At 29.1% G+C, this 22976-nt stretch overlaps 1 protein-coding gene across 1 annotated transcript in view; it reads left to right on the top strand.

Moving 5' to 3' along the window:
• The first annotated feature begins 316 nt into the window (after nucleotides 1–316).
• Nucleotides 317–22976, top strand: part of LOC129961020 (uracil-DNA glycosylase-like) — a 34675-nt gene continuing 12015 nt past the window's right edge. Inside the window, exons 1-5 of the mRNA XM_056074814.1 lie at nucleotides 317–455; nucleotides 10148–10255; nucleotides 11693–11848; nucleotides 13336–13431; nucleotides 21281–21335. Coding sequence (XP_055930789.1) covers nucleotides 10196–10255; nucleotides 11693–11848; nucleotides 13336–13431; nucleotides 21281–21335 — 367 coding nt within the window. The 5' untranslated portion in view covers nucleotides 317–455; nucleotides 10148–10195. The remainder of the gene's footprint in view (nucleotides 456–10147; nucleotides 10256–11692; nucleotides 11849–13335; nucleotides 13432–21280; nucleotides 21336–22976) is intronic.

The raw sequence follows: 22976 nt of genomic DNA on the forward strand, positions 1-22976 counted from the left end.
ATAAATAAATACATTTTAATAATAAAAAAAATTATTTACATTAAATTCAGTTTCAAATAAAAAAATATCAGATGAATTTCTGAAAGAGTGTAAAAGAAATAAGTAAAGTTTCAGAAAGAGTAAAAGAAACAAAACAGTTTTTTGATTCAAAATTTTAGCGGAATAAAATGAAAAACAAAATCGCGAAATAGGAAAATTGAAAAAATAGAATGAAAAGAAGAAAGAAAGAATAATTCGCCAGAAACAAGCTTATTTGCCAAATCTTATAACCCCTATTTTAGCTAGTCTTGGAATTAGGATAGTTCTTGTTAGCGCCTATAGATGGCTGCAGACTGCTAGCGCCGTCTACAGGCACTAATTGGAACCTGGCAACAACCCTCCAATATGTTCTCTGGTTAACGTTACCCATATCACAGCTGATTTTTTTCTAATTCTCTTTTGATGGGATCATTTACGTAAGTTTTCCCCCTTAACTTTCTGTTTTATCTTTAGTTAAAAGGAAGATATGTATGCTATTAATTTCTGAATAAGAATGTTTTTTAAAAAAATAGGTATCGCTGTATTGATATGTTTTTGCCTTTTTCTTTAGATGCCGGCTGGCTGTCATTCGAATTTAACTATTTTGTGTTAATCGATTCAATAATTTGATTTGCAGTATTTTCGCATAAGTAACATCTTCCTCTCAGCCTCTTCAGTTATCCGTATTTAAATTGTAGTGCATCTCAAAGAATATTTTGAGATGATAATTTAATTTTACTGGGTGAAGAATGAAGTCGTGAAATAACAAGAAATAAAATTAACTAAAAAATAATTTCATTCTTAAGATTAATATATTAATTTTTCGCATTTTATATTAATTTTTAGTATTCACTTAATATTTCATATGTTGTGCTGGTCAATTTTGAAGCTTTTTACGTATGTGTCCGAAACGTATCATGTTCGTGTCTTATTTATTGCTTTTTAATATGTGGAATATTTTCATACATTTTGTTATGAATGCTAAAGGAATGTATTGCCTACTGAAATTGATGGTAGATTTAATAATTATAAGCAAAAACGAATATATTTCTCTATGCTGTAATTTGTTTATTGTAAGAATATAAACTGAAAACTCTAACTGTGGACTAATCGCTTTGAGCAACTAGCTGGTTCAATGGAAATATTGGTTACATTTGATTTCAGATAAATAGTTTTATATAATTTTATGTTTCTGCTAAATTGTCTGGCATTAATGCCAAGTTGGTTTAATTGCGTTAAATTCTATTTATTGTGTCCATGAAACTTTCTGATGGAGACAGTGAGTACCATTGTATATTAAAACGTAAATATCCAGTTCAACTATCTTTGAAATCTCATGATATTATTATCTCACTTTTTTACGTGTCGTGCATTGATATTAAACAGGAATCTTTTTTTTTTCTTTTAATAATGGATGAAAATCATCCGAATTAATATTTAATAAAACAATGAAAATGGTTTGAATTTTAGAATAACACTGTAATCTATTACTAAAAATTGAACACAATTTTTTTTTTAATTGCCAATATTCAGCTAAAATTCCCAAATTAAAAATTGCTTTGGTTAAAAAGATCATTTTTTTATTGTTTGAATTGCTGTAGAATTCATTTTTCTGCCGTAATGTTTTCGCAAGTCGTGAAGGGAAAATTCACCAAAATTTTTAATTAATATTTCAAAGAATTACTTTGAGTTAGATATTTCTACCCTCCAAGGTATATATATTCCAAATTTGGTAGCTGTGGGTCAAACAGTCTATCATATAGAACACAACACACACATGCACATTCATCTTTATTATTTGTAGAGATAATAAATTATGCTTAAAAGCACCTTACTATATATGGGTAATTTTGTTTTGAAACCAGCTCCTTAAAAAATTTAATGCAATTTAATAAAGAAATAAGGACTGAAAGAGTTATAAATATCCAAGGAGCATTTATTTTGTTTTTCCCATTATAAAACATCGCTCATTTGATACTTATTAATATGCGAGAAATATTTGAATTTTGAGGGAGTGTACTTATATAATTTACTACTTAGTTTTCAAATTAGGTCAGGTTACCATACCTTATGGTAGTTACGGAATTTCCTTAGTTGTTACAGAAATTAGGTGAAAACTATAGATATATAGTGGAAAACTACAGAAAACAACAAAAATACCCTCTTTCCAACTCACAGCAATGATTGCGATTAGTGAAAAAATTTTTACCAAAGTATAAAAAAAGAAAAGCAGAATCTTGTTTCTACATGAATGTAAAGACACTGGAGTCGCTCCTCATTATAAAATGCATATGGGAGTTTGCTATGATGTTAAATTGAGTAATGACTAAAAAAGTACAAATGCTTACTATTTAATTAAAAAAAGATTTTAAATGTCTGACAAACTATGTTAATTTATTTGATCAACAAAATCAATATTGTGATCAACAATATTGTGTGCTTTTAAGTAAAATTATTTCACTTATATATTTAGCCACTAATAAATATCTTTTAAATAGTTTAGAGTAATGTTTTAATTAAAATTCAAAGGAAATATCTATTCTTCAATAATTTTTGGATATTCGTTATATGTAATATATTTAACAAGTGCTACAGATGACAGGTAACCAATGATGGTATGGATTGCTGTAATAATCCTGTCTAGTAGTAATGATTTTTTCAATGAAATTTTGTCATTTATAGCATGAGAAGGTGAATGCCAGTATATGTGCATGTGTGTGTGTGTTGATTATTTGATATATAATTTGAACATATATACGTATATTATCAATCAGAGTCCTTAGGCTCCATTTGTAATAGTATAATATATGTCTAAAATTCTACATCTATTCAGCTGATTGTCTTTTATTTGAGCATAGAATTTACATGTAATGTGAAATAGTTTTTCACTAAATGGGGAACACAATTTTTGCATTTTTTTTATCTTTAAAATGATCTTGTGAAACATATGTCCTTGACATTATCCAGGTTTCAGCATTGTTAATAATTTTTCCTAATCCCAAAATCATTAATTTGATCTCTTGATTTATAACAGTTCTGATGTCATGGCAATATTGATATTTTGGTAACTTCTCATAAAAAAAACAGTGACTGATTCTCAACTAGGCAGCTGCTTTATACCACTAGATTAAAAGTGAGCTGCATGCTTGCTGCTAATAAACTTTATTTTCCTATTTGCCAAGCAAATGTTTAAAAAAACACAAATTCTATGAGTTATAAAGTAAAACTGTTTACTGTTAAAAGAGCTGCAAAACAGTAGTATAAACTGTATTTATTTGTAAGCTTTGGTTAATTTGAGTTCCTTTAATTAACAGCCGATAGAATACTAAGCATGTTGTGTATTATTGTATTATTTTTACTAAAATATTCAGAGTTCTAACTCGGGCAGTAGTACTCTTGCATCATTTGCCAATTGGCTGTGGAATACTTCCAAGAATAAACTTTTTTGTAACATCTTATATGACTGTATTCCTTATAAGGAGAATTTTTTAATTCCTAATTATTTTAATTTAATTTTCATGCAGTACATAATGTATGACTTTCTCACTTAAAGAAATAAAGGAGATGCTTTTTATTTTACTGTATGTTGTGTAGAAATTTCTAACAGTTTCATGGTATAAATTAAATTGCTATAAAGTTCATTTCTTAACAAATTTTGGTGAATGATTCAATGAACTGTTATATTCAAACTATTTTGATCAAATTAATATGACTGCTAGTAAACTGAAAGTAATTATGTTTAGAATTTTACTGAATTAAAGGGACGAGATAAAATATATTAGAGAATATTGGAAATTCAAAGTTTCTTAGACATGTAATGAAATAAATTGTTTTAAAATATGATTTTTTCTAATTGCATCTTAAGAAATTTTACAAAAAAAAAAAAAAAAAAAAATAGGAAGCACTTTCTAAAAAGTATAATGTTTCTAATATTTCTTAGCATTGAAATATGCAAAATGCAGGCACATGATTTCGCTATTTGTATATTATACAGTATGTAATGCTCTACCATTTTTACTATGTTAATTTAAATTCTTTTCATAAGTTCATTTCATTATTTAACAGTATTTTCATGAATGTGGTTAGATTTAGTCAATATAGTCATTTCAATTTTGGCAATAATTTTCTAATCAACATTTTTCTTTGTTGCCTAAATTTCTATTTGTAATAATTATTTATTTGCATAATGTTGGAATAATAAGAAACACATATCCAAATAGCAAATAATAATAAAACATAATGGATCAATTAATTGCCTCTGGTGACCAGCTGTTCATCCATGATCTTTGTATTTAAATTGATTGACAAAATTAAAGGTGCAGTCATTCAGGTATAACCACTAGAGTTGATTTTCACAATTTTTATTTCTTATGAAAGTTAATGACATTTTAGTTCATCATAAATAATCCTCTGTTCTCAAAACCTTCTGAGGTTTCTCTCAAAAATGGAAGTTTTATTTCACTATATATTAAGATGGGTTAAAGATTGGAAGGAAAAAAAAATATTAGCATACTATGGCAAAAATGTGCAAAGAATTGTTAAATTCATCTGTACATAAAAATTACATCAGTTTTGTTTAATAATTAGTTGCACTCCTTTGTATTAAAAAAAATTGAAAGGTGATTAAAATCATTTTTTTTTTCGAAAATATATTTTGATTATTAATTTCGAAATTAGTTCTGGCATACATTAGAAATGTTCTCCATTGGATTAGTAGAACCTTTAAAATTTTTTATTAATTTTGCCCAATAATTAGCTTTGGCACTTTGACATTTAAAAATCGAGAACAAAAAAAGAAAAACTTGGTTATTTTAAAGAATATAATTTGAAAAGTAATTTTGAAATTATTATTTGTATGTGATGGAAGCATTTCATAGTGTATGAGAACTCGTATGAAATTCAATCAGTTTTTATTTATTTGCTGATTTAAAAATGAGCAGTACTCTTCAGACTTAAGATCTGAAAAATAGGGTGCAAAGTATCATTAAAAATCCTTCAAAACTGTTTATATTTCATAGTCCTTATATAAGGGCTGTAAGAGTGCTTATTTTTTCCATCCAATTAAAAAAAACATTTACCTAACTAGATCTGTCCAATTACAGTCTTATTTTCTTTGCAGTAACAGATCTTTTAATGTTTAACACATTTCGTTGAATCCAGAGCTCAGTTCGAATGGTTTTATTTCAGTTTTGGGAAATACTGATAGAATAGAGAGAATATATCCTTTTCATTTACTTGCATTTTCTTTCTCTTCTGTTTTTCTGTTTAGATAGGAAGATAATCCTTACACTTTATAGATAATTTTATGTATTCATGCAAAACCATGAGTTTTGGTTTTTAACGGTAACTTCATCTCATCATCGTCTTTCTGCTCATGACGACATCTTTGTAGAGCATTTTTTAGTTATATTTTCACATTATTTAGTGACTCACCATTAATGAACTATGCAAGTGTTTTTACTTCTGTTAATTCTCATGAAAAGGCTTAGAGCTTTGTAACGATATGTCAGAAAATGTGTATTTCATTCATTCCTTATTAACGCAAGAAACTCAATAATATTGTTACAATAAATTTGCGATATTGGCTGATATTCAGAATATTGTATGTTGCCTTGTGCTTATGGAGTTATGAACTTTTAAAAGTGAATATTCTGAATGATTCAAGGTTTTCAAAAACAAAAGTAAAGCAAAATGTTTATGGTGCTCCAAAATTACTTGCAGGTTATTTGTTACTTTTATCAAAATATACTGAAAATAAATTAATGCCCTTAAAATTCCTTTTTTACTTTTTTCGTATATAAATGATTAGTGAGAAAACTGTAACTGTCAAATAATTCAAACTCCAGATTTTGAGCAACCTCCATGATTCAAACCTCTGAATAACACATTTTGGAATTATGACTATTTGTGGATGTGATACCCAATAAAGGTTTGAGCTGGAATTCCTTGCCACCAAATTTCTAGATTTTTTTTTTTTTTAAATTTTGAAGAAAATGTTATTTTTTTATGAAGTTTTTTTGTCTGTTTGTTGAAATAAAAATGAACACAATAAGATACTATGTCAATCAAATTTGGCGCATAATCTTAGCATCTGAAGTATGGATTCATAACAAAATTTGGAATCAGATTTTTCAATGAGTTGACCATCTGTCAGTCTCTGTTCATGCCTGTAAACATTGTAACAAAAAAAAGTTAGATAAATTAAATTTGGTTAAATTATCTGGTTTCTAAAGCTGTAGCTCTGTTGTTTATTCGTAGCTTTCATGACCTTAAGGTCCCTACTTTTCATGCCAAAGGGATGGGTGATAATTACCTTTATTAGGGAGTATGCAATGAAATATTGAAGAAATATTTTCAACTGTTTTCACATATGTTACAGAACTTAAGTCATTTCTTTAAATGTATCAGAGTGATTATCCACTTTCATCTTTTTATGCTTCTGATTTTCAAAAATTAGTAAAATTATGGTTGCTTCTTTTTTTAAAAAAAGTTTCAAAGGAAAATTTTTTAGTTGAAATTATTTTTTCAATTTGCACAATTGCAGAAGTAGGTGTAAGTATACGAGAGAACTAATTACAGGAAATCTTACATTCAAAAAAAGAAATATTCAATAATATTTTATGCCTTTCAAGCGTGATTGTCAATAGCTTGTGCATATGTCGTGTGGTTTATTTTAAAAATGTTGGAATGCACAATGAATACATTTCCAGTAAATTCTCTCAGTAAAAAAAGTGTTTATGTCACAGAACAAGTAAATGTGAAAAAAAAGTGACATGGGCTATGTTTTACTTTCATCAGTAAAGTTAAAAAGATACTATGAAAATGCTTTTCATGGAGTTTGTGGATATCCTGGTGAAGTCATCTTTACTTGATTTTGATAGTATTATTGCCAAGGAAATGAGATTGAATGAGTTTTTTCTATTCTTAATTAGAGTTTAAATGCTGTGGAGAGTTTTGAAAATTATTGTCATTGCTTCTCATCAATAAACATCTATTGGAAAAAAAATTATAATATGTTTCACAATATTTGGTATGTAACTTCTTAAAGCATTCTGGTCGAATCCACTCAAGGAATATTACTAAAGTATTGAATATGGTTGAGAAACAGATGGTAATAGAAATAGTTGTCAATGGCATAAGGGAAATAAGACTCTGATTTCTTGATATCTTTACAGGAAAAGAAATTTCTTTTAAAGTAATTGGAGGAATTGAATATAGATCTAATGGTTGCACTTTTTCATTAAGCCAGAAACCTTTCGCTGCTAATAAAATCCAAAGAGTTGGGAAACATTATTAATGAGAAAATTGAATGAATTGAAATCATTTGGAATAATTTCTGAAAAGGAACAACCTTTTATTTATATATTTAATAAAATTAGCATGATTTTTACATGCTCTCCAATAGCGACGCAATTTCTGTAGTTGCTACAGAAGTTAGGTGAAAACTATGCAATTACGGGTATATAGTGAAAAACTACGGAAAATCACACAAAAAAAAAGAAGAAAAAACGCCGAAAATACTTTCATCTTGATTCTTCGCTCACAATATTGTTGGTAGTGAAATTTTGTCATGGTTAAAAAAAAGATGGGTGGAAGAAATGGAATCTTGTTCTATCATGAATACAAAAACACTTGAATCAGTTTTCATTATAAAAATTAATATGGGAATTTCTTATAATGTTAAACTGAGAGAGGATGACTTAAGATAGACAATAGTTCTTGTTATTTAATGAAACAAAATTATTAAGTAATGTTAATTTATTTGATCGACAAATTAGTCTTCAGTGTTTTTTTTTTTGTTTTTGTTTTTTTAATTATTTCACTTATATATTTAGTCAATAATAAATGTCTATTAAATAATTTTGAATAATGTTAGAAAATGTTTGTTTTAACTAATTGAAATTGTTTAGAATTATCTATTCTCCAATAATTCGTTGATGTTACAGTATATGTAACATATCAGTAAGAAGTGTTACTGATGACTGGTTAATCCATGTTGGAGGGTATGTTTTTATGTTAGATTTTTTTTTTTTTGAAGAATATGAATAGTAATGAAATGGCAGTGTCACTTTTCTTCCTATTATACGACTAACCGTAGTGTAATTAAATAATTTAAAATAGACGATGTAAGTCTTTTTATAAGATTTTCGAACAAAACTCCCATAAAAAACATTTTAAATAAATTAGTTTCAATTCAATAATTTCTGGCTGTAATTTGTTTATATTTGTGCAAAATTAAACACTTTCTTAGTTAATACTGTATTTAATCAAATTCACATTCTTTTATTAAAAAATACTACATTAAGGGTGATTCTTGTTTTTTTCTCTAAAGGTGTTTAAAAAGTACTGATAAAGTGCTTATTTTTTAAGTGAAAATTAGTCTTCCCACCCTGAAAAATCTAAGTACTGATCAACAGTATTTGCATTGCATCTATTTTGCCATAGAAGATGGTAGTTGCTCTTCTAACATGACTGACAATATCTCAGATAAACTCAGCCATGTACAGTGGCTGATTCCTGTAAACTGTTTGTTATGTTTATAATTTGGCACTCCAAGCCCATTACATAATCTTATAATACTCTTGAAGTATGTAATGTTAATTTGTGTTCCAATTTGGTTTGAGATAAAAATGAACTGGAATTGAAAATATGTTGTGCAGCATTTCTGGAAAGTGATTTGCCTTACTAGGCAGCTTCCAGATAATGTTTAAAGTATTATTTGTGAAGTATTCTCAAACAATGCATGTTTTGTGCATTCCAAACTCCTATTATTAACAATGCTACATGATTCTAGGAAACACATTTGGAAATTAGCAGTTAATCATATTCTCAACACCAGATATAAGAATATGAACTTGGGTAGTTTGTATTTTTTTCAGGCTTCCTAAACTCAATTTTGAAGTTGCCAATTATATTAATTATTTATTTATAATATTATTTAATTAATCAATTAATATCAATACTAATTTCAAAAATTATTTTCTTAGTACAGTCATTTAGAAAATCTAATATTTTTCATTTTTCTCAGATTTTTTTATGTCAGGGATGTCGTTAAATTTTGAGAAAATTATTTTTTTCAAAATATATATTTTTTCCTTATTAAACATTTTTTTTCTGTTTTATTATGTGGCAAAGAAGTGCAGCTAAGTATTGAGTTATGTTGAAGAAATTTTTATGAGTTTTAATTAGCCAATTACATAACGTTGTGTATTATACCAAATTTTTTTTTTAAAAACATCAATTTTCTTTACAATCTATTGGCTTTTTTTCTTTTTTTTTACTGTATATTATTTGTAAGGGAAAACTTTAAAAGAATTCTCCAGCAGCAGTCATTAAATAAAATAACTAATGAACTAGACTCATTAATTTTTGTTAAATGTGAAACCTCATGATTCCTAGGTGTATGTGATCATGATTCACTTTCCCATTATGAAGCAAATCACAAAATAATAATGAAACAGGCCTCATCTAGAAGAGCACATTTTTATCCAATTAATTATGCCACTTTGAAAACAGCTAAACAATCAAAATGCTCTATTATTACTATGCAGTTGTAATTAAAAATAACATTTTTCCACTGTCTAACATTGTACTTCTTGCTTTAATATGCTTCTAATATGCTTTATACTTCCTGTGTAGTGCAGTAATTTTAATTTCGGCTGAGAATACCAGATTGATTTTTATTTTTTATGAGATTATTTTTCTTCAGAAATAGAACTATAGTATAAATAAAATTTCAATAATATTTGCAAGTAGTCTGAAGCTATCTGAAATTATATATATATATATATATATATATATATATATATAATTTAAAATTAACAGGAGGGAAATAAATTCATTACAAAAGTAACTTTAGTATTGATTTAATCTACTTAAGGTAATAATCTATTTAGATAGCTGACTTCTCAATGATTTCTGAAAATAGAAATTCTAGGCTCAAATGTTATGGTATTTTTTAAATTACTGAATTTTAATATAGTGTGCCTAGTCAAACGAATAGATTGGTTGTTAACTCTTCACAATTCCTACTTTTAGGATTTCAACCCCAATATGAAAATAGAGTAATCAAAGTTCTTAAAATTACTGAACTGTAATAATTTCTGGGTCTCTTTCATGAATTTTTCAGATTTTCATCATAACATCTGTTTTCCAAAAGCAAGCATTTTACGCCAGTATGTCTCGGAAAAGAGTTTCATCTGCTTCACGAAATAGTTGTAAACGGAAGCCTGATGAGGTAGAAGATGTAAATTTTTTTCTGAATTATATTTAATCCCTTTTTGAATGTTTGAAATTTTGTTTCAAAATATTTATATATGTATATCAAGAGATATAAATTAATAGGAGCTTCAGATAGTAATTTCTTGAAATATTTGCTTATTAATATATTTACTTTTTTAGCAAAAATACTGCATGAGATTGAATTGAAAATGAATTCATAAAACTATTATGCATTAATAATCACAAGAAGAACAGTCTGTAAAATAAGTAATAATGAAGAGAATTAAATATTTAATAAGTTGAAAAAATTGCTTATTCTTACTAGTTGAAAACTTCAAGAAATGCAACTATTTTAGACTATGTTTCAAATTCATTGAAGGTTGAAGTAAGATATCAGTTGGGAATTGAGTTGGAGGAAAATGGTTATTCAATTACTCCTGACTATGCTTTAAATAAGCATAATTGAAAAATTGGTATCTTTATATGCAGTTTAGCATTGAATTATTAAGTGATGCTGAATTGTGGGCTAATATGTCATGGAAATCCTTAAGGAAAGCAACTTATTCACTTATATAGGTGGTCAAGTCAGATTTCTAGTTCAGGCAGTTGCTTTAAACAACATAATCTATTAGATTTCCCTTTTATTTTAGGTTCTTTGTTCATGGACTGTACTAGTTACTCCAAACCAATTAGGATAGCCAAAAATTTCATAGAAATAATCTACAACCGAATAAATTGCCTGGAGCTTTCAGTAAACATGAAATTTGATTTGAATTGAATTTTCATAGAATACCACACACATTACCAAACAATACAAGAGCTATGCATTGCTTTCTATCCAAAAGAGGTTAAAAGTATGGATGCTATCTATTAAGACCTTGAAACTTTATTTAATTACCTGAATGCTCATCATTAAAAACTTAAATTTTGTAATTATTTGTTGCTGTTTATATATAGTATGTGGGATGATGAAATAGAAAAATTCCAGAAATTTAGATTATATCGATTTTATTTCCATTTTTTTAAGCAGGAATTTTTAATTTCTATTGATATGCATGAAGTTATTTTTAAGCTGCAACTATAGTCATTGGGGAGGCGTGTATTCCGAGACTTGGCATCAGTTTTCTACTATGGCAGGATTTCCCCTTTCCTTGTATTGATGTGCAGAAATTTCTTTTACTTTTTTTTTTATTCTAGTGGTAGCTTTGATAAATTTTTTATAAAAAGAAAATTTATTATTTAATGTCGGTTATGTTACATATTTGGACTGAAAAAGTGTTATGAAATGTAATGGGCCTTTAAATAAATTTTTAAAAAATGTATGTGTTCTGATGCAGAAGGATACAAAGAGGTTATTATGTATCATAAATTGCAGTATAAAAAAAAACTATGATTTACATGAAAATTATTTTTATTCTTTTATTTATTATTATTTTTATGTTTATTTTATCAGAATGAATTGAATGGCCATAAAAATTTAGAATCTAGTGATTCTGCCAGAATTAAATTAATAAAACTGTGTGAAACAAACAAAGCTTTAAGGAGTAATATTGGATTGACTTGGTTTAAAGCTTTAGAAGAAGAGTTCACCAAAGATTACTTTGAAGAGGTATTAAGTCTTTTTGATATTTTTGATTTCTGATTTCTGATATTATGTACAGTTAGCTTATCTATTCATTGAATTCTTTTCTTCCATTATCATTTTAGATACTTATGTCTTTATATTTTTGCTATTTTAGAATTTTAAATTTACTTCAATAATTACTCATATTTGGAAGTTGAATTCTTCAAATTATTAAAAATAGCATTTTAGTATTCCTTGGTGGATTTTTGAGTTAATTGTTCCAGTTCTTTCAATATTTTACAATATTTTTTGCAAAAATGTATTGTTTGATGAGTAAAAAATTTATTTCTTGTTTGTTATGTACTTGTAAGAATTCATCATTTGATGTCTATTTTTACAAATGATATGATCTTCATTGCATTTAGGTCTACTACTCTACATAAAAAAATGACAAAAAAAAGTGTTAATTGATTAAAAAGTTGCTGAATTGTATGTCAATAAAATCCTCTGATTAAAAATTTACATGCATGAAATTCATTTTATTGCCATTGCTAATATTATTACCCATTTCTTCTCTGATCTTGCATTTTAAAAATTTACTGATCTTTATTACTGAAAACCAGTTTTTGTTCCTTCAAAGTATGAATGTATGTGTAAACTATCAGGTGATCTTCTGTATTATAAAAGTTGTCATTTGATTTGAAATTAAACATATAAATTTGATAAGAAAGTAATATGTACTAAAATGCATTTACTTCTTTAAATCTCTTTGATAAAATTACTATGGATATATATAAAAATTTCACTTTTATTTGTTGCTTTCAGATAATTATATTTATCACTTCACCCCAAGATTTTTATTTTCGAAAATTGGTTGAATTCAAATGTTTCAATGATGATTAAAAAAAATAGCAACCAAAAATAAATTAATGTTTGAAAAACCGCAGAATATCAATTTTATTGTTCTAAAATTGCTGTCAAAGTATACCAGGTTTGCTTGAGACAAAATTAGTCTCATATGCACTTATTATAGTAAATTAAGTATAAACTATTATTTTGGTGATAAAATTACAATCCTCCTCTATTCATTCTCTCCCTCCCCCTCATACTATAGCACTGAATTATGTGCCTTTAACTTGCATAAGAACAATTTGCTCAGATTTTATTTTATTAGAAATCTGTATGTCCTCCAAGAGTTTCAAATTACTTAAATTATAATTAAATATATTATTTATAAATCAAATCTTTGTGGATTTATTGTGCAATTAGAAAATTGCATTGGCTTTGAGCAGCCATGCATTTTAGGAAATGTCAGCCACGTGAACCACATCTTTTTTTTTGTTATTATCCTCAAAAGGTTAAAACAGGTTTAATTTTTGCAAACGCCTTTCTTCCCATCACTTACATTAATATGCTCTAAACATTCTGTAAATGACAATTAAAATATCTTTGAAAGATAAGTTATAAAATTATTTTTTCAGAATTCCAATACTTTTTTTTGTTTTGTTACTATAGTATTTTTGCTCTTGTAGCTTGGAAAATTTTTGTATAAAGAATCGTGTGGCTATCTAGTATGTCCAGAACCCGACCTTATTTATGCATGGACACATTATGCAGAAATACAGGATGTAAGTGTTTTCTTGTTTTATTTATATTTTATTGCAAATGTAACAAAATTTTTGTATTTAAATGTTAAGAAAATGTACAAGATCTGCTGGAATTTCATTTATTCTGAAACAGCCTAAAGGTTTTCCAAAGATTTTTTTAAACCTAAAAATGATTAATTCAACTTATAATTATTAATTTGTCTTTATTCAATACTTAATGTTTTTAAGAGTCCATCTTTAATTAGGTACTGGTGTTCTGATTTTGAGGTTTTCATGGTCTTTAGTTTCTTAAAGTTTATCCCCTCATATATATATATATATATAATGTTCTTATTACCATCCTTCAATTACAATCAAGGGAACTGTCCATGAAAAGATGCTGCTACTTTGCTTCTCATAGATCATTAAAAAACCTCATTTTTCACCATACATGATGACCCATTTGATGAATGGTGCAGTATGTCCGCTGATGTATCAATTTGCATGATTAGTTTGCTTAGAGAATGAAACGAAGAATCACTTCCATGGTCTTGGTATTAAGGGTAGTCAATGTCCCATCATGTAGGTTTTGACTAGCATCTTAGTAAGTGTCTAGGTTGGAAGATCCATTGCTAGTGGCATCCGTTCCTTATTGGGCAATGCCATTGAGCCCAAATAATTTAAACTATATATGACATCAGATATATTTTATATCTCGTCTCCATTCCTTATTCAGAAATTTTTTATATATTGGAGATATGTTGAATGTAAAGGAATGTCAGTCTGGTTGGTGAATTATTAATGTTAATGAATATACAACATACTTTAATGGTCAGTAAATGGATAAAACCGAGTGCCTTTCCTGTCAAACATTAAATATAAAACCTTGAATGTTTTGTAGAACATTGTCTGACACTGAGTTCATAAATGTATCAGAAGCAGAGTTCCTGGAGAGAAACTAAGCTATCAAGATATTTGTGACTTATGTCATGTAAGCATACATTCTGATAGCGAACTTCTGTCTTTTTTAATATTTCAGACATGTATATCATTGAAATTTTTCAAATCAGAGTGCATTAACTGCAAACTTCCACTTATTTTCCCAAACTTTTCTGGTGTTTTTTAATGCCAAATATATTGCTATTACTAAAAATCAGTTGAACCAATGACCCCCAAGTTACAAACTCCTCTCTTCTGTGTTCTCCTCTGAAGTTATGACTGTTTTGCCCTCAAGTATATTGATGTGGGGTGTGTACAGATAGATTGAGTTCATCACCCTGGTAAATTCAATTTTGATTGGAAATTTGCCTAAAGTAATAAAGAAACTCACAAAAAGGGCAAAATTATAGAAGGGAGTGATGTATTCACTAATACAAATATTTAAACATTTAAAATGATATCTTCATGATATGTGTACAATAAAATCTTATCCTCTCAAGAACGGAAGGTAAGTGGATAAAAAATACTATTATTGTGGCCAACAGCAAGTGTTTACACCTATTAAAAGGTTAGTATGAAGTCTGTGGCGTTTACAATCTATAAAAAGGTGAGTATGAAATCTGCAGTGTTATGTTAAACCTCACTATAAAGTGATAATTGCACTTTTTCAATTGTGCATTTTTCATTTCATTCAGAAAATAAAATTAATGAATTGTATGTCTGCGTTTTTTTCCCTTACTTTTTATGGTCAATAAGATTTTTTCTTTGTCATGTGTGTTAATGTATATTTTTTGCTAAATTGTTTTAATCTATATATTGAAATGTTTGTTTTTGTTATCTCCATTATGGGTGTTCTAGTTATGCTTTAAAAATAAGGATTTTAGATATGATTGTGTCTTATTTAAAATTTATATTGCATTTTACATTTTATATTCCATTATATTGTACTATTTATCTGTATTTTTCTTGTGGATATGCTTTGTTTCCAGCATGAATGCAACTGAAGCGACATTCTCATCCAAATCCAAGTACATGAAGTCAATCATGTTCTTTTAGCTGATCATTCCTATCAAGCTGTCTGTTATAAAAGAAGGCTGAGTTCTTTATGCCAAATGGCACAAAAATCCTTGCATTTGGTATTCAATATTCAACTCGATCAAAATCTGCTTTGAAATTTTATTTAGTCTTTCATTGTCACCAAGGTTAACCAACCTATCATAGGTATTGATTTCTTGGGAAAATTTAATTTACTGGTTAATGCCAAGAATAATGGCATAATTGAAGCCAAGATTTATTTCCTCACACAGGAAAATCACTTATATTCACCCAGTAGCTGTAGGGGTTCACCTTGGCCCTTCCAGCCTTTTATCAATTTTGTCTGAATTTCCAGATATAATCTGCCTTTCACCTATTTCCAATGAACTACCATAGACAATATTCTTCAATATATTGAGGCTAATGGACTTCCAATATTTTTTAATTCTTGCATTGATGTTGTTATACTCAGTGATGCTGTGAAAGTGCATTGTCAAACCGTATAATGATCCCTGTCAAGTCAGCAAATAGTAAAGCAAACACTTCAGCCTTTTGATCAAGGGAAAAGACTGTAATAGAAAATGATTGCTTAAAACCAGCGTTCATTCTTCAGCAAGATTTATATATACCACTAACTCGGTCAGTTAATCCTAGTGACAACTCATTAACTAGGTCAGAGAAAACAGCAAGGAAAGTACCATCTCTACCCTCAAATTGAACCACTTATTCAGGTAGTGTGATGTGTATTTGAGAGCAATGCAGCAATACTGTATGTAGCAGGTTAACCACAGCAAAATTGAATTTTATAACTGTTTACTCGTTAACTATTTATTAAACTGTATTAATTTTATTTCATTAAGATTGCATTGCTTAACTTTCAATTACTGTATTATTATCTTTTATATTTTAACTGCAACTGTACTATAGCATGTCTTTACTTTCATCCGCATTGCTTAATCTTGCACGCTTAGTGTATTCTGCAAATTATTCAAATGAATAATTTCATTATTGTTAAGACTACTTGTATATAATTTTCTAAAACTTTTTAATTATGAATTAGCCTTTTCCTTGAGATTCCCGAATTGCAGCTAATGAGCATGCACGAGATTTCCGTAACTGGATTAAAAAATAGAATACATTTCTTTGTCGCGATTAGCAACATTCAATCTGCAGAAGCAGCGCGGTGGTGTACCATACTTCAGTTTATTGAATGGTTTGTATATTATTTGAGAAATTGTGAACTTATTCAAAGAAGACTAGAAATTTTTTTTTTTAAAAAAAAATAAGCTGCTAAAAATTTGTATTTAATACGACCTGGACGGATAAAAAAAAAGCAATCCTGATTTTGCTGAACATCCACTTGTTGCATACTGCTTGCTTTGTAAGAAGATAATAAACCTAAGTAATATAGAGAAACAGGCACTTATTAGCTATGGCAAAAGAGGAAAACATACAAGAACTGCATGCCAGTTCAAAAGAGTTGTCATTGATGTTGGATTTAGTATCTAGAAGGAATACAGGAAAAGATGACATGTCAAATATGAAAACATCGAATTTAATGTCCGAAAATAAACCGATTTCGAATATTTTAGTTCAAAAACAATAATTTAAAGCTGAATTTTTATGGGCAGTAAAACTTATCGCGTCACATTTGTCCTTTAATGCATTCAATAATATATCGGAAATATTTTTACTTATGTTCACTGAGAGTGAAATAGCTAATGTACATTAGGTTGTAAAGAAAAAAAAAATGTACATTAGGTTGTACAGAAATGTCGCACCTTATTTGTTATGGATTAGGTCTATTAGCTGCGTGAAACTGATGGCTGAAAAATCTGCAGAGATGGATGCCCAAATGCTTGAAGCGGCAAAAATGAATAAATTAAAGAAGTAATCTTGCTTTGTAATGCTGTTTTTTAAGTAATCACTAAATGATTTGTATCAAGATAATAAAAATTATTTATATTTTTTTTTCACCCAAGTCCTTAATTTTGTGTGATTTACATGAGAGCTAATGTAAGTAATACCCCCCCCCTTGATATATAAATTTGTGCTTGCTAAATTCTATATAATAAATAACGATATTTTAAACCTTCTTTTAATATGCTATTTTGAATAACGTTAAGGTGGTGTTTCCTTTCTTTGCTTTTCCCATATCTTAAAACCATATTCCATTGTAACTAGCACATGAATGCTATTCGCGCATTTCCTCGTATCTTAAATATAATTATAGGGAAAGTACATGGATTTTTCCCCCAGATTTGAGTGGCAACCCTGCTTTTTGTCTTTCAGTGCATTCTAAACAGTGTGTAGATTAAGAAATTGGACTTCATCCTTTAAAATAATTTTCATCATAACTTCGCACCAGCAGTTTTCTCATGTTTAATTTTTTAAAATTGTGTTGAGTTCCCCCATAATTCTTTGAATTTTGCATATGATACAACTCTGCTTCTTCAATGTTTAGCATGGATATTTGCATTAAGTTTTATTTCCATACTTTTGAATTCAACTGCTGTCCGTAATGTTGATCCGTGCTTGCTCCAAAATATCAGTGCTGATGATAATTTCATATTTTAAATTAACTGCTGGAACATCATGTCAGGTTAAAAAATCATTTTTCGTATCTGTGTTGAATTCCTTTCCAGAATATCTTACCGATGAAACATGAACTTCTAGCATTCCAGTGCAATATTTTGTTCTTCGACAGCTATCTGAGATCAGTGTTTCTTCCGCTTGTATTTTTTTCTTAATAAACGAAACGTATTCAAGGTATCCATAAGAACAGTAACTTTCTTATTTCCAAACAATATTTCTTTTGTACATAACTTCCTTATCGATTATGGCGCATGTTCAGCTTTTGTAAAATTGTCAATGTCCGTAAACTTGGAGTAGTCTGGCTCCCTCTCTCTCTTTCTCTCTCTCAGGGTTTCTTTTAAGTTTTGTATACTTGAAGTAGTTTGTTTTTGCATCGTTGGGAATATTGTAACTAAACTGTTTTTCTTTTCATAACCTCTATTTTGATTTTTGTAGTTTCTACGTAACTTTCTTTTAAGTAATAAGACATTCATAACTTTTGGCATGAGTTTCATGGCCTCTATTACAATTCGTTGATGCTGTAAGTCTCATATGAGGTCTGTTAGATAGTTTTAATTGTGGCTCAATTTTTTTTTTTTTTTCTAAAATCTTGTTTTCGTTTGTAATATGTTTCGTATCTTCATATTCATTTGCCTTCACTTCATTTCAGTCATTTAATTTATCCTTTTATTAGAAGGAAACATGCATTTTAATCTCTTGGTGTACTTGAAGATCATTGGTATTTTGGTATGACCCACAAATTTAATTCTAAACAAAAAATTTTTTGCCTTAACTATCTTGAATTGCATAAACACCTATTTATTTAATGTGACAAATTAATTTTAGAAATGTCACTTTATTTTCTAGTGAAAGAAGGATCGGTTAAATACATTACTACATTCAGAATAAAAAGATTGCAAAACATATCAACACATTGTTGATCAATCACAAATTAATCCATGCAGCATCAATTTACTGGTCAACAGTATGTTTACTATATTGTGGAGCTATCCTCTCTTAATGACTCTTGTAAAATTGTCAATGTCCGTAAACTTGGAGTAGTCTGGCTCCCTCTCTCTCTTTTTCTCTGTTTTCTCTCTATATCTAAACGATTCTAGAAAAGAATCGTTTTTTTTTAATACATGATAGAATCTGTTTTCTTATCTTAAATTAATTTAAAATTTTAAAATATATTCCATTTCCTTTATTTAACTGTTAATCTTTTATCTATTGGTTCTTTCTTTCCTATAGTCCTGAAAATTACCATTTCTGTTATTAAAGCATATTTTTCTTTCTTGTATTTTTCAGTTGTGTGAAATAATTTATTCAGCTTTCTGATGTATCCTCCTAGTGTTTTAAAAGTAGATAGCTACACTGTTTGTCCGTTAAGTAATAAGACTGTCTGACGCGCGGTGCTATAAGTCCTCAGTAGCGCACTTCCCGGAGGGCATTACTACATTGAAAATAAAAAGATTGCAACACATTGTTGACTACACAAGACTAAGCTAAGTAACATACCGGGCGTAGTAGCAGTGAAACTCGGAAGCAATGAGGGATTGAAGTAGCACAAAAGCTGTTTTCGAGTTTATGTCACAGGAAAAAAACATCGCAAATGGAGTGTTCTTCGCTGAAGCAGAGGTACGCGATTATATTTTACTCTCATTTGAGTAAAGCAGCTTTCGAAACGTTTTCGTCAGTTAAAGAAGCTTGTAAAGAGCCCAAATTTTCAGGTTGTTCAGTTAGTTCAAGAACGGACAGAAGATCGTTAAAGGCATGGAGCGCTCTAAACACCCCTCAACGAATGGTTTGGACTAAAATGCGGCCAAAGTAAAAAATTCCTTGACTCAAACCGTCGTTTGAATATCAGATTTATCGTCGAAGGTTCAACAACGGTTCACAAAATTATTTCTGAAAATAGGGACATGCAGGAGGTTTGTGCAGAATTTATGACACAAGTGTTGAGGAATGAACTAAAACAACGATGGGTTGACGTTTCCCATGAGATGTTGAAGCAGGTCGAAAATGACCCGTACTTTTTAGACAGGAAATGAAAGGCAATGAATCATGGGTGTTCCAATTCGATTCCAAAACCAAACGCCAAGGCTCGCGTTGCTGTTTCGCAATGCAAATTCCCCACTCTTTAAGAAAGTGAGAATGTCGAAATCCAAGGTGATAGCAATGTTTAATTTCTTTTTAGACAAGCGTGGGAGTGGTTGCAAAGAATTTGTACCCCTGCCAACTGCCGAGGTACAAATACAAGCTGCCAACACCGAGTTCTTGCGCGCCTGCACAGAACCGCTTCCTTCCGACGACCTGTGTGTGTGGAGACAGGCACATTGTCTCCTCTTACCCCTCTCTTGTGGTTCTTCGGGGTTCTCAAATGTCTGTTCATATTATTTGTGGGAAGCTCTGAACCGACGTCTACAGGCGGTGGTCCAAAAGTGGGTCATTTGACAGATTTATAACCAAACCAAATCCGTAAGTCCACGGGGCGTCGGAACGCAGCTTAAGCGAAAAGATAGGAGATTGCAGACCGTTAGAAACTTAATCAAGACAACTCTCCTACCCACACTGTTTTCGTTATGACCACCTGCCTGGCCTGGATAGGAATTGCAACTTTTCAGCAGCTCCGATGTGAGCCTGACCGACTTTTCATGCTCCCAGTACTCAAGGGATGCCTGAAAGGTCACTGTTTCGACAGTGTTCCCTCTATACAACGACCTGTTATGGAGTCTGAAAGAGGTTCTCGAAGCTAACTTCTTGGGAGAGTTTTGCAGGATTGGAATCGTGTTGGCAGCGGTGTATCGATCAGAAGGAGAACTTTTTTGAAGAATTTTAATAATATGTACCGATAATATCAATAAATTCTTTCTATCAAACACAGTCTCATTGCTTTTCGAACAAACCCTGTATGAAATTTCAGAACATCTTGGGATTTCTTAATGGTTCATCTAAGAATAAAATGTGTATATATTTTTTGTATTTTTAATGAGATGCTTCTATGAAGTTTTTGTAAATTGGCTTATAACATGTGAAAATTTTAGGCATTAAATGTAGCTTAATAGCAAATGAACTCTTGTGACTACATTTTCTTGTACATTTAAAGAAATCTAAGGGAATTTTTCAGCTGTATATTCAGATATATTGTAAATTTATTTTTAGAATTCTATATGAAAGGGAGAAAAATAAAAATTTTCTTTTAAGGATTTTTTTTGTGAAAATAATAATACTAAGAATATATTTGACTTGTATACTTTTATCTTCATCTGAAAATTATATTTATCAGATTATTTTCTGTTTTAAAGTCTAGATTTTTATTACTTTGTATTTATATAATTTTCAGGTTAAAGTAGTCATTCTGGGGAATGAACCAATTAGTGTATCCTACAAATCTCGTGGTAAGAAAAAATCCAATTTTTTTTATTTCATACTAGTCGCCTTTGGCGATGAGCTCGTTCGTCTTGGATACGTCTAGATTCAGTTTTATGTCCGTGATTCCATCAGGTCAGACATTAGACTTTTTTTTGTCTTGCACATGTTCTATTCATTGTGTATAAGCACCTGCCTAATGGAGACCAGTGACCTAACACCATTGCGCTGTTTTAAAAGATAAATATGCGGTTCATCTATCCTCTGAAGTTTTAGGTATTGTAACTTTTTTTTATTATTATTTATTTTGTAAATTACAGATATTAAACAGAGTCCTTCTTCAATTAAAAATGCCTTTGACAATGAAAGAAAATCCCGCTATTAATTATTTGATGAAACAATGGAAATAGTTTTGCAGGGTGACCGACCTATTAGGAATAGTTATTAAATTCCAAGAAATCGGAAAAAAGCAGAGAAATTTAATCTAAAACAGGTTTTTTTTTATTTATTTATTTTGATACTTGCTATGGTTATCAACAATTCACTAGTCTTTTTTGCTATTAGTGAAAATTGGTCATTTACCAAAATCAGAAACGGAGGCATTCTACGCTCATGCCAGGCGGTGGGTTGCTTAATTTTAAGATGGACCGAAATTATGTGCCTTCAATTCTGAATTATGCAATCTAGTTGTGACTGATTCTTCTGCTGACTGTTTCGAAACTTTTAGAAATGAAATTTGTAACTAACTTGTTTATCATTTGTCTGATATTCTATATTTTAAACTTTTATCGGTATATTTTTTAAAAAATGAGTTCTTTCACCGCGATTTCTTTTATTACTTAAGATATTGCCTTGATAATCCGATGGTATCATAATTTGTTAATGCATCGTATTTAAATCGAAATACAATTAAGGCTGGGTGTAGCATTCGTGCTCGGTTTGCAATTTAGGATCATTATAGTTGATTGCATTAACACTCGGAATTAGGCGAAGAATCACACGAGTATTAGTCACTCTTATTAAGTTATCGCATATTTAATATATTTTCCAAAAGTTTTTTTCAGAACATCAAGTTGCGAATTATGTAATAATAGCGGCATAATTAACGAAGATAGTTTTGCGTTAAATAGTTTGTGGAAAATTGAATTCGGTGTATGGTTGTAGTAACCTTTAGGATATTCATTCATTAAAATTAAATGCTGTCTTTCGTGACGCCGCAACGAGACGTGTCAAACTGAAATATTAGTTTAGTGGTTATTCAATTTTCTCAAACTCTAGAAACTAGTGTCATATATTTAAAACTATCGTATTTTCATAATTTTGTCAAAAGACTGAGAATACGAAATGTTTTGAATAGTTTACTTTTCTTTTTTACTTATGAATAATTGTGTTTGTTACTTATTTTGATAAATTTAAAATTCCATAAAATACTTGATTTTGACAGAATGACATTTACCCTGATTTTTCAACAATTCTTGCAACTTTTTAAAAATTATTATTATAGCATATATTTTACCACAATCTTACCCTATAAAATGTTTAAATGACATTTTTTATTGCTCTTTAAAAAAATAAAATGTTTAAGTTATCTGAAATAAATTTAATCACCTGCACATCTATCTACATATAAGATTTATTTCCTTCATTGATATTTCCTATTTATTTTCATT

The sequence above is a fragment of the Argiope bruennichi genome, chromosome X2 (genome assembly GCF_947563725.1).
Source record: "Argiope bruennichi chromosome X2, qqArgBrue1.1, whole genome shotgun sequence".
Lineage (NCBI taxonomy): Eukaryota > Metazoa > Arthropoda > Arachnida > Araneae > Araneidae > Argiope > Argiope bruennichi.